This window comes from Malurus melanocephalus, unplaced genomic scaffold, assembly GCF_030028575.1.
Source record: "Malurus melanocephalus ecotype Western Australia unplaced genomic scaffold, MMel_1.1 scaffold_1280, whole genome shotgun sequence".
Classification (NCBI taxonomy): Eukaryota; Metazoa; Chordata; class Aves; order Passeriformes; family Maluridae; genus Malurus; species Malurus melanocephalus.
This window is the reverse complement of record NW_026624512.1, coordinates 8286-19435: the sequence shown is the minus strand read 5'-3', so window position 1 is coordinate 19435 and position 11150 is coordinate 8286. Positions and strand designations below refer to the sequence as shown.

General features: G+C 61.2%; 1 protein-coding gene across 4 annotated transcripts; it reads left to right on the top strand.

Annotated features, from left to right (window-relative positions):
• The first annotated feature begins 108 nt into the window (after positions 1-108).
• On the top strand, positions 109-11121 carry SP1 (Sp1 transcription factor). 4 transcript variants are annotated; one of them, XM_057387636.1, is made up of 6 exons: positions 109-266; positions 705-799; positions 1432-2938; positions 9368-9536; positions 9993-10192; positions 10706-11121. In XM_057387636.1, the coding sequence occupies exons 2-6, from the start codon at positions 725-727 to the stop codon at positions 11020-11022; spliced, it is 2268 nt and encodes a 755-aa protein (XP_057243619.1). In that variant the 5' UTR covers positions 109-266; positions 705-724; the 3' UTR covers positions 11023-11121. The 4 variants fall into 4 exon arrangements, with proteins under 4 accessions (XP_057243619.1, XP_057243621.1, XP_057243620.1 ...); XM_057387638.1 differs by lacking the exon at positions 109-266 and having other exon boundaries at positions 297-799; positions 1432-1683; positions 1795-2938; XM_057387637.1 differs by lacking the exon at positions 109-266 and having other exon boundaries at positions 297-799; positions 1432-1683; positions 1777-2938.
• The last annotated feature ends 29 nt before the right edge of the window (positions 11122-11150 follow it).

Sequence of the window (11150 nt, the reverse complement as noted above, 5' to 3'; positions counted from 1 at the left end):
GGGCGGCTGAGAGCGCAGGGACCGGGGGGTTTTCCCCCATTGCCGGGCAAGGCGCCCTGCGGGGGCGGATGCGGGAGCCGAGGGCGGGGGGGCCGTGCGGGAGGGCCGTGGGAAGGTGTGAGCGGCCGGGGGGGTTTGGGGGCTGTTTCCCCCCCAGTGTAGACCCCGGTGAGGGATGCTGGGGGTGAGGGCAGGAGCGGGGGGCGCAGCCCCGGTGGCCGGCGGAGGATGACGAGGCTCCTGCGCGCTGGGAGAGGAAGGATTTGGTGGGAGCGGGGACCCCAGCGCTGGGGGGAGCGCGGATGGGGCAGCCCCGGGCAGGGGATCCCGCCGGCCGGAACCGCGCGGGGGAATCCCGGGGTGGATCCGCGGGGCCGGGGCGGGAGGTGTGCGCCCAGGCCGGCGGGCACGGCGAGGGGGAGGCCCGGGGAGGACCGCGGCGGGGGCCAGGGAGTGTCCCGAGCGGGTGGGGAGGAGTTGGGGCCGGGAGAAGGGCCGGGTCCTGCCCCCCTGTCCCGTTGCCAGCTCCCCTTTGGCAGCTCCCGGCGCTTCCCAGCCCCTTCCCGGCTGCGCCAGGAGCACATGGTCCCCCCGGAGCCAGCCCGCCGTGTCCCCCCTGGGCCCGGCCTGGCTCTCTTGAGTCTTGTGCCGCTGCCCTGCCCCAAAATGTCCCTAACCGGGGCTGTCGCTTCCCTCCTGCGCAGACCAGGAGAGCCCCGAGGAGATGTCGGCTGTGAAGCCCGACAAGGGCGAAGGGGACACCAGCAGCACCAGCAGTGCCGGCGGTGGGGAGGCCCAGGTGAGTGGGGGGAGGATCGGCCCCCGCCCGGTCCCGCTGGCCCCGCGGAGCTCGTGGCAAAGTCCAGGGCCGGGCCGAGTTGTTTGCTGGGCGCAGGCGAGCGTTTYAGCCCGGGCAGGAAGAGGAGGGTGAGCGCTGCCAAGCGGCGCCCGTGGTTTCCCCTCCTCCCCGGCTCTCCTCGGAAACGCGCAGTTCCCCTGCTCCCGGTGACAGCACAGCCCCCACTGGCCCCGCTCCAGCTCGGGGTGCCCAGCAATGACCGTCCTTTCTGGGGGTTTGTTGTGCTGCATGGGGATTCCCCGGCTTCGGGGTGGAAGAGCCGTCTCCTCTTGGCTTTCCCAGGCAGGCTCCCTCCCCTTTCCTCCCTCCCAAAGGACTTCTCCCTGTGGGTTCAGGTTGTCCCGGCCTGACAGCCYTGTGCCTGGCAGTTGTATTTTTCCGGCTGTGGGTGGGTTTGTTCAGGAAGGAGTGTTTATCTTTTCCGAGTACGCTCCTCCCTGTTTTCTCTCTTTAAGTTGGGTTGTTGCTTTCTTTTTTTTTATTTTTTTTGTTTCCCATTTGTTTTTTTTTTTCACTCCGGCCCTGCCCCTCGGGCCGCCTCCCATCCCCGTAACTCCTCCTCTCATCCCCAGGAGTCGCAGCCTTCCCCACTGGCCCTGCTGGCAGCCACCTGCAGCCGCATCGAGTCTCCCAATGAGAACTCCAACAGCTCCCAGGGCCAGCAGGGCGGGAGCAGCGAGCTGGACCTGAACGCAGCCGCCGCCCAGCTCACCCAGTCCGCCAACGGCTGGCAGATCATCTCGGCGGGCTCCAGCACCCCCACGGGCTCCAAGGAGCCGGGCAGCAAYGGCAACAACGGCGGCGACGCTTCCAAGAGCCGTCCGGTAAGCACCGGGCCCTACGTGGTCACCTCGGCGTCCGGCCTGCAGAACCAGCAGGTGCTGACGGGCCTGCCGGGCGTCATCCCCAACATCCAGTACCAGGTGATCCCTCAGTTCCAGACCATCGACGGGCAGCAGCTGCAGTTTGCCACCACCCCGGCGCAGGTGAACGTGCAGCAGGATGCCTCGGGGCAGCTGCAGATCATCCCCGGCTCCAACCAGCAGATCATCACGAGCCGCGCGGGCGGCAGCAATCTCATCGCCATGCCCAACCTGCTGCAGCAGGCCGTGCCCATCCAGGGCGTGGGGCTGGCCAACAACAGCCTCTCGGGGCAGACCCAGTACGTGGCCAACGTGCCCGTGGCACTGAACGGCAACATCACCCTGCTGCCTGTCAACAGTGTGGCCGCCAGCCTGGCCCCCACGTCCCAGACAGGCACCCTGAGCASCTCGGGCTCGCCGGACAGCAGCTCCCAGCCGGCCACCTCGGGGGCTGCCAGCAGCTCGGGTGGCACTGCCACATCACAGGCCAGCTCGGGCGCCTTCTTCACCAACGCTAACAGCTACTCGGGCACCACCACCACCAGTAATGTGGGCGTGATGAATTTCTCCACCAGCGCCACGGTGGGCACCAACGTGCAGGCGCAGACCCCCCAGAGGGCCAGCAGTGTTCCCAGCTCAGACTCTCTGCAGAGCCCTGTGTCCGGGGTGAGCCTGCAGACGGGCCAGCAGAAGGAGGGGGATCAGAGTCAGCAGTCACAGCAGCAGCAGCAGCAGCAGCAGCAGATCCTGATCCAGCCCCAGCTGGTCCAAGGAGGGCAGACCATCCAGACCCTCCAGACCACCCCTCTGTCCGGCCAGACCTTCGCCACTCAAGCCATCTCCCAAGACACCTTGCAGAACCTGCAGCTCCAGGCCGTGCCCAACTCGGGGCCCATCATCATCCGCACGCCCACGGTGGGTCCCAACGGGCAGGTGAGCTGGCAGACCATCCAGCTGCAGAACCTGCAGGTGCAGAACCCCCAGGCGCAGACAATCACCCTGGCCCCCATGCAGGGAGTGTCGCTGGGCCAGTCGGGCAGCACCAGCACCACGCTGACCCCCATCGCCTCCCTGCCCAGCGGCACCGTCACCGTCAAYGCCGCCCAGCTCTCCTCCGTGCCGGGCCTCCAGACTATAAACCTCAGTGCCTTGGGAGCATCTGGGATCCAGGTGCACCAGCTGCAGGGGCTGCCCCTGGCCATCGCCAACACCCCCGGTGAGTGCTCGGGGGCACGGGTTGGCGAAACGCCGGGCCCTGCGGGGGCCGGGCTGGAGCTGGGCTGGGCGTGGCTAGTGTCAAATGGTGGTGGCGAGTGGGGTTGGACTTGTGCTGGTCCTGGGAGAGAGTGTGAAGCTTCGGTTCACCAGCTAAAGGTGTTTTGAGGGAGTTTAAGGTTTGGAAAGAAAGGGAGGAGGTGACAGTGGGGGGAAAGTAGAGAAGGGGGACAGCTGGCTTTGTGCCACTGTCCTGCCCTGGTGGCCACCCAGGGGTCTCGGATCGGGGCTGGGGTGAGCACCCGAGTCCAGCTCAGCTCCTCAGCTGAGCCTGCAAGGAGTCACGGCCATAAAGCAGCCAGGATTAACTGCAAACGCCACGAAAACAAACAGTCACGGCGCCAGGGGGAATTTCCTCACAGGGGCGGAAGAAGGGCTCATTAAGTGTCTGGGTGCTGGCGCAGGACAGGGTGACCTCACCGTGGCCCAGACGGTCCCGTGGGCACAGGGCACCCTGCTCAGATCCCCTGGAGCTGTCCCATCCTCTCCCACCGTGCTCAGATCCCCTGGAGCTGTCCCATCCTCTCCCACAGCCTGGAAAAAGGGAAATGCCCCCACATCCCCCATGGATGTGGGGACTGAGCTGGAGCCTGCTCAGCTGCTGCCACGGAAAAGATTGGTTCTGGGAACGCTCTCCACTTGCTTTTCCACTGTTTTCCTTAGGGTTTATTTTTTTGTTTCGTTTTTTGTTGTTGTTCTGGCTCAGGCTAAAAGGGGTTGTCGCTGGATTTAGTCACAGTTGAGAGGCAGCAGAAAATGTTGCTCAATCCACCCTGCTCTTCGCTCTCGCGAGAGGCGGCAGCCGCTCCCCCAGCATTGTTTCGCAGCATTATTTTGGGCTGTTGCTACGGCAGCTTGGCTCGGGCCCGTCCACGGGTTCCTCCGGGCTCGGGATTAGCCTGATCCTTGGATTTCCCCGAGCGCAGGGACCCGCGGGGGGCTCCCAGAGGCCGGGGTTGGCACCCAGAGGGGAGGGCCGGGTGGCCTCGGTGACCTGCGGGGTCCCCTGGCCACCATCCCCCTGCCTGGGGCCACTGCCCCCTGGGCCAGGGCTCGTTCCTGGTGTAGATCCCGGGCTCATCCCTGGTTTTGGAGGTGCTGGAGAAAGGCAGGGGCGAGCCCCAGTTCCTGTATTGGTGCCTGGCTCTGCCCCCAGAGGTGGGACAGGGAGGAACGTTCTAGAGACCACCCATCCAACACGCTCACGCTGTGAAGCCTCCTCCTCCTCCTCTTTCTCCTCCTCCTCCTTCTCCTCCTCCTCCTTTTTTTAGCTCAGCAGCTCACTGAGCTCAGCCCTTGATCCGCGGTGACAAATTCCCCGCGAGCGGTGGCGGCAGCAGCAGCAGCAGCAGCAGCAGCGGGGCCTCCTCGCTCTCCCCAGCCCCCAGGACGTGATGCTGCCGCTGTTGTCGTGACGTGAGGCCACTGGAAAAGTTAGAGCAGGGTTCAGAGTGGGTTTTTTGGGGAGCCCCAGCTCCATGGGATGGTCCTGGAGGTTCCTGGGATGAAATGGGAAAGGCTGTAGCCAGGACGGAGCTTTCTGGCGCCGATCCAGTGGCAGGATTTAACTCCAGACTGGAGGATTTTTCTGCAGCCGTGTCCCTCGGATGTGGCAATGGCTCTGTTTGCCCCCTCAGCCACAGCCAGCCCCTCTCCAGGGGGTGCTGAGCCCTGCCAGACCTGGCACCCTCTGGATTTGAGCTCTCCGAGGGGAATTTGAARGAGGGGTTTGTTTCCCACACTGCCCAAACCTCAGATCCCATAGGTTTTTCGAGCCTCCACATGTGCTGGAACTTTCTGCTCCAGGCAAACAGTTGGGAGGCATTTTTGGAGCAGGAAAAGTGCCTCTGCTGCCAGGGGGAGGCCAATGGAAGACAAACCCTGGGTTTGCTGGGGAGGGGGAGAGAGTTTTCCTTGGATCCTGCTGCGTGTTCTGGGGTGATGCCCAGGGGCGAGTCCAGTGAGGGGTGTGCTGGCCCCAGTTGCCCCCTGGGCTGGCGGTGCCGCTTGCCTGCCCTTTCCAGAGCTCAGCTCWGCCTCCTTGGATTCCATGTCCCCTCCTGAGCCCCATTCCAGCCCATGGATCAGGGGGACCTCAGGGCCATTGCCAGTGAGGGTTTTTTTTTGGCAAGGGAAAGATCCCTTGGGAGAAGATGACACAGGAAAAGTCTTTAAAACTGGGATTATTTTCCTGCTGGGTGCAAGGCAGAGCCCAGCTCAGGTCTCACTCAGTCTCTGYGTTAATGGGGTGGCTCAAGGGCTGTTCCTCCTCTCCTGCTGCCTTGGCTGGGCTGGGAAGGGGCAGAGCAGGGGCAGGGCTGTGACCACCACGGGTGGCACGTGGGCAAACAGGCCCTGCAGCCGGCTCTGCCCGTGGGGAGGGCACCCCAGAGCCAGGGAGGGCATTTCCTCCACTGGCAGCACCCCAAAACCCTCCAGGGCTCCTGCCAGAGCTGTCCTGGGAGAAACCGGAGCTCTGGGGGGCTTGGATTGGGGCTGTGACACCTCTGTGGGATGTGAGAGCCACCTCAGTGTCACCCCAGCCTGCTCAGGGAGGGGACATCCTGTGTGTGGGGGGATGGGGGGGACTTGGTGATGTCAGGGTTTCTCTTCCTCTTTTGCTGTAGGGAGGAGGAGGAGGAGAGGGGCAGTCCTTAGCTCTGTGGCCCTGTCCCCATGTCCCTGTTCCTGACAGAACCCTGCTGTCCCCACATCCCTGCCCCATCCCTACCTGGCTGAGGAATGTAAACGGGTGGCCACCAGGGAGGTCATTCCTGGAGTGAAACGCCTCCTCGTTTTGGGGGCACTCAAGGGATATCCCTGATCTTTGGGTGTTTTGATTCCAGCCTGGATGGAACCGTGGGGAACATGGGTGGGATTGGAGCTCTCTGGGCAGGTCGAGCTCCCTTTCTGGGATGGAGGGTGTGGGGGAATGGAGCACTGGGATCGTTTTGAAAGGAAAAACCCCGGGAGGGTGAATGAGATGTGTCCAGCGAAGCCCTCCTGTTCCCACTCAGCCCTGCCGGGGCTCTCCCCAGCGGCACAAAGGCCCGATTGTGTCCYGCTGGCGGGTTTGTAAGGGCAGCTTTGTGACAGGGCCGGGCTGAGCCGTGCCCGTGGCACCGAGCGGGGAGGGGAGCAGGAACCGAGCCCCAGCGGGACCCGCCCGGGACGCGCCGCCCKTGTCGGCGTCACGGCACAAAATGAGCGTGTTGTGAAACTTCCTGCTCCCAATTCCAGCCRGGCTGGGCTTCCTATCGCCTCTGGATTCCTCGGCTGACCCCTGGCCGTGCTGTTTGCTGCGGGATAAACGCCAAGCCCCGCAGACCCCAAGCTTCGTCTGGGACTAAAGGGATCCATCCTGGTTGAGCCTGCGGTGGTGCAGCTTGGTCTGTGCCCCACACAGGGGCTCCTGGGCTCTGTGGGACAGTCCTGCTCCTCCTCCTCCTCCTCCTCCTCCTCCTGTTCCTGCTGCTGCTCTAGGCCAGGCTCAGCCAGGCTGTGCAGCCGCTCCGGTCGGACGGGTCGGGTGTGCAGCACCCACCCCATGACTCCTTTTGGGACAGCTCCCGGCTCCAGCCCCGCCTGCCAGGCCCTGATCTGCCTCTCCCTTTTATCGGGGCCGGCCCCAGCCCCGCTGGAGCGTCCTCCTTATCACCCCACACAGGAGACACATCCCAGCTCCTGCCTTCGGGGGAGTTTYCCTGTGGCTCCTTGCTCCCACCTCAGCAGCGCCCAGACGGCTCCTCATCCGTTCCCACCCCATCCCAGGACATCTGGGTTAGATCCTGGGAGTGATARAGGCAGAAATCCCTCCTCTGCGATTAAAAACTGGGGATTTGTGGCTCAGGAAAGCAGCCGCTGCTGGCTGTGGCAGGCAAGAGGTGCATGGAGGTTTGGGTGAGGTGGGAGATGTCTGCTGGGGTTCCTCCACCCTGGGAATTGCCTTTCCCTGTCTCATCCTGGGATYTTCCTCCTTCCATGGCCTTCTTGCAGGGATTTCTGCCGGGATGTCACGGGGTGGTTGGGTGAGGCTGCCCTGGGTGCTTTCACCCCAAAAAGGCAAGGCAGGAGCAGAGGCTTCATCCCGGTTTTGTGCCAATCCAGACAGGAATTCAAAGGGCCCAGGGGCTCTGTCTGTCAGTCTGCAGCACAAMGGATTTGGCAAATCTGGGGTGATTCAGGGGTCTGGCAGAGTGGGGGATGAGGGCATTCCCCACCAGCTCTAACCCTCTTCACAGCCCATCTCACTCATCCCATGGGCTCTATCCCGGTTTGTTCCCTCTCCAAAGGAAGTGTCTGCTCATCCTGAGAACAGAAACCTCCGGCAGTTACAGGAGCAGCCCAAGGAGCGGCTCCTGGAGCCATCAGAGCCCTCATTAGAGCCAATTCCTGATGGGCTGCAGGCTCCCAGCCTGCCCCAACCCCTGCTTCCCTCTCTGATCTCCAAGGAATTGCTGAGCCAGAGCTTGGCTCAGTGACACGGATGAGCTCCTGGTGCAGATTAACTCATTTTGCAAATCAGGGAGGGGATCAGATGATGGAAAAAACCGAGGGGACGTCACTCCAGATCCACTTGGTCTCTTCACACAGCTCTGTGACGCACCTGGGGTCTGTTCTGGGCAGGGCGGTGACCCCAAAAACGGGGCAGGAGATGGGGGGGAACTCGAGTTGTGAGCTGGAAAATGTGGATTTGGGGAGGGGTTATTTCTGGAACATGCCCTGAGAAGCTGGGGCTGCRTGTCCCTGACTTTTGATTTCCTTTTCACCTTAAAATTTCCTCGTTCCTGGTGCCAGCTCTGCTGCCTCTGCCCGGGCCCAGCTGCCCTGTTTGCACAGGCAGCCCTGGTTTGTTGGGTTTGGGTTTTATTTCCAGCCCTTCCCTTCCAAATGAACGTGGGGTCTGTTTTCCTGCCCCAGTGGATGTGAGAGCTCCTCTCTCCTCGTTTCTCACCTCCTGTCGGGTTGCTAAATAAAGCAAACAACCCCTCGTGCTTGTCCCTGCACAAGGAACACCTTGTCTGCAGAGAATTTCCAAGCCAAAATTCCAGAGTTTGGGGTTTTTAGTGGCACACCGCCGGTGCCCCATTTTTGGGGGGTCTCAGAGGATGCTGGTGGAGCAGGATCAGCTTCTTTCTCCTGCCTTCCCCAAATCCCTCTTTCTTGCTGGGCTTTTCCAAGGATTAACCCCCCCTCTTGCTCTATTAATAATCCATTTCTGCAGGGAAGCTTTATCTTAGCTTGGACGTGCGTTTATGGGGATCACAAAGGGGAATTATCCTCTCTACCCACTTTTCTCCTGAACCTGTTGTACCCCAGAGCTCCTGGTTGGGGTGGGATGATCCCAGYAGGTCCAGGATTTAAACCTGGATTTAAACCAGTCACACATTTCCAGGATTTGGGGTTTTATTTCCGCCCGTGCCACGTGGGCTTTTGCCTCTTGGAGGATTGAAGCCATTCCAAGGCATCCTGGTGGGATTCTCCCCATCCCTGGTGTCTTTTTGGGGAGAGAATTTGTGTTTTCTCCTGGTTTGGTTCATTTTTTGGTTCATTTTTGTGTTTTTTCCTGGTTTAGGGTTTTTTTGGTGGGGAGAGAAGTTGTGTTTCCTCCTGTTTTTTTGGGATTTTTTTTCCAGTAGCTCTTCCCATCCGGGGAAATCTCTAATCCAWGGCTGGAGCACAAAGCTGTTGGCTCTGGCTTAGGGAGCTTAAAATCCCCTCCCTGCTTCGCTCCATGCTGGGCTGTGACCACAGACACGTCACAGGAGCTGCGGGGAGGGACTGGGATCATCCTGAAATTCCTCAATTTCGTGGTTGGGAGCGCGGGAATGGGGCTGTGAGGGCTCAGCTGCTGCCTCCGGGCCAGGCTTCAAATCCTGTCACCTTTGGAGGGGACAATTTTCTCCTCCTGTCCCTTCCTGAGTGGCCAGATCCTGTTCCTGGTGGGTTTTGTCCCTCCCTGAGCTGCAGGGACCCATTCCTGATGATTTTTGTCCTTCTCTGAACCCCAGRAATCTGTTTTTGGTGGCTTCTGTCCTTCATGAAACCCAGGGATCCATTCCTGGTGGACAACCACCCGCTTTATTTATCCTGGTGCATCTCTGGCTGGAATTGGGCTGGAATTTTTCTGGAATAGCTGYAGTAGTTGGCAGGGGGCTGTTTCTTGGGTGAGATGCAGCTCTCACCTCTCTCCTGAAAATACAGACTTGGACCAAAATGGGGGAAATGCGGGAAATGCAGGGATGGGAGGRCAGGGAGAGCCCCGGGGTGGGGAATATCAGGAAAAGAGTGGGATTAACAGCTCCATCGAGGAGTGGGAGCCTCCTGTGGAGGGGAGGACTTGGCCATGACCTGCTGTGTTCCATTGCAGGTGAGCACGGCACCCAGCTGGGGCTGCACGGCGGCAGCGGGGACGGGCTGGGCGACGAGAGCGTGGCCGTGGAGGAGGGAGAGACCAGCCCCGACCCCCAGCCCCAGCAGGGCCGGAAAACACGCAGGGAGGCCTGTACCTGTCCCTACTGCAAGGAAGGAGAGGGCAGGTGAGGCTGCTCCCCGAGGATCCGCGTTCTGTGGGGTTGTTGGGGTGGGAAATCCCTCTGAGCGTCACAGTGCCAGTGGTGCCACTGCTCCGTGTCCCCAAGGGCCACATCCGTGTGTCCACCTGTGTCCAACACCTCCAAAGTTTCTCGTTGTGAGAAATTACTCAGATGGGGAGGGGTCCCTTTGAGGGTGAGCTAATCTCAGTGCTGGCAAGGTCTTACATCTTTACTCCATGTCCCCAAGGGCCACCTCAGCATTTCCACATGGGCACCCCAAGACCTTTCCCAACTTTCCAGCCCCAATTCCTCACACCTGAAGTGTTCCCTGGGGCTGTTGTGACCCAAGGACAGCCCCTGGGACTGAATCCTAATCCCGGGGTCCGACCCATCCCCACCAATCCCATCCTCAACCCCCCACACATGAATCCCCTCTGTTTAACTCCCCCCTCCTGGCAGGAGCTCTGGGGATCCAGGGAAGAAGAAGCAGCACATCTGCCACATCCCGGGCTGTGGAAAGGTGTACGGGAAGACCTCKCACCTGCGGGCGCACCTGAGGTGGCACACGGGSGAGCGACCCTTCATCTGCACCTGGGTGCTGTGCGGGAAGCGCTTCACCCGCTCCGACGAGCTGCAGCGGCACAAGCGCACGCACACAGGTGGGGATCCTGGCACTCACAGCACGGATTGCGGCGCTGCTGCACGGGGCAGCCTCGGGGATCGCCAAAATCACCGAATCCCGGCGTGCTGGGGCGCTGGCACTGAGCTCTCGGGGTTCAGTTGGGAAAGGGGAGGGATCTGTGCCTAAAATACCAAGCTTTGCCCAAAATCCAACATTTTGAGTTGTTATCCTTGAGATCTTGGGGCTGAGACCACATCCCAAGGGAGTCTTTCCAGCGGACCCTTTTCCCACAATCCCAAGATGCTGGAATGTTGTTCTCGAGTTCTCAGGGCTGAGACCTCCCAAGACCTGATCATTTTTCCCAAAATCCCGACACACTGGATTTGAGCTCTTGATGATGAGACCTGTCCCTGGGAAACCTCTCCAGGGYCTGACCGTTCTCAAGGGGAGGAAGATCAAAAAAATCCCAAATCCCACCAATCTCAACCTCCCCGCTCCACCCCATTCCCCATCACCCCTCACCCCCAAATCCCCTTTTTCCCCCCACCAGGAGAGAAGAAATTCGCCTGCCCCGAGTGTCCCAAACGCTTCATGCGCAGCGACCACCTCTCCAAGCACATCAAGACCCACCAGAACAAGAAGGGAGGCGCCGCCAGCGTGGCCATGAACGTCTCGGCCGTCCCCATGGACGCGGCGGCCGCGGCCGAGGGCAACGGCAGCAGCACGCCCTCGGCCCTGATCGCCACCAACATGGTGGCCATGGAGGCCATCTGCCCCGAGGGCATCGCCCGCCTGGCCAGCAGYGGCATCAACGTCATGCAGGTGGCCGACCTGCAGTCCATCAACATCAGCGGCAACGGCTTCTGAGCCCGCGGCCACCGCGGCGGCACCGACCCGGCACGGCGGCGCTGCCACCTCCACTCGAAGGCCAGAGCTATATATATATATTTTTTAATTTCGGCTTGATCTTTATTATTATTATTATTATTATTTTT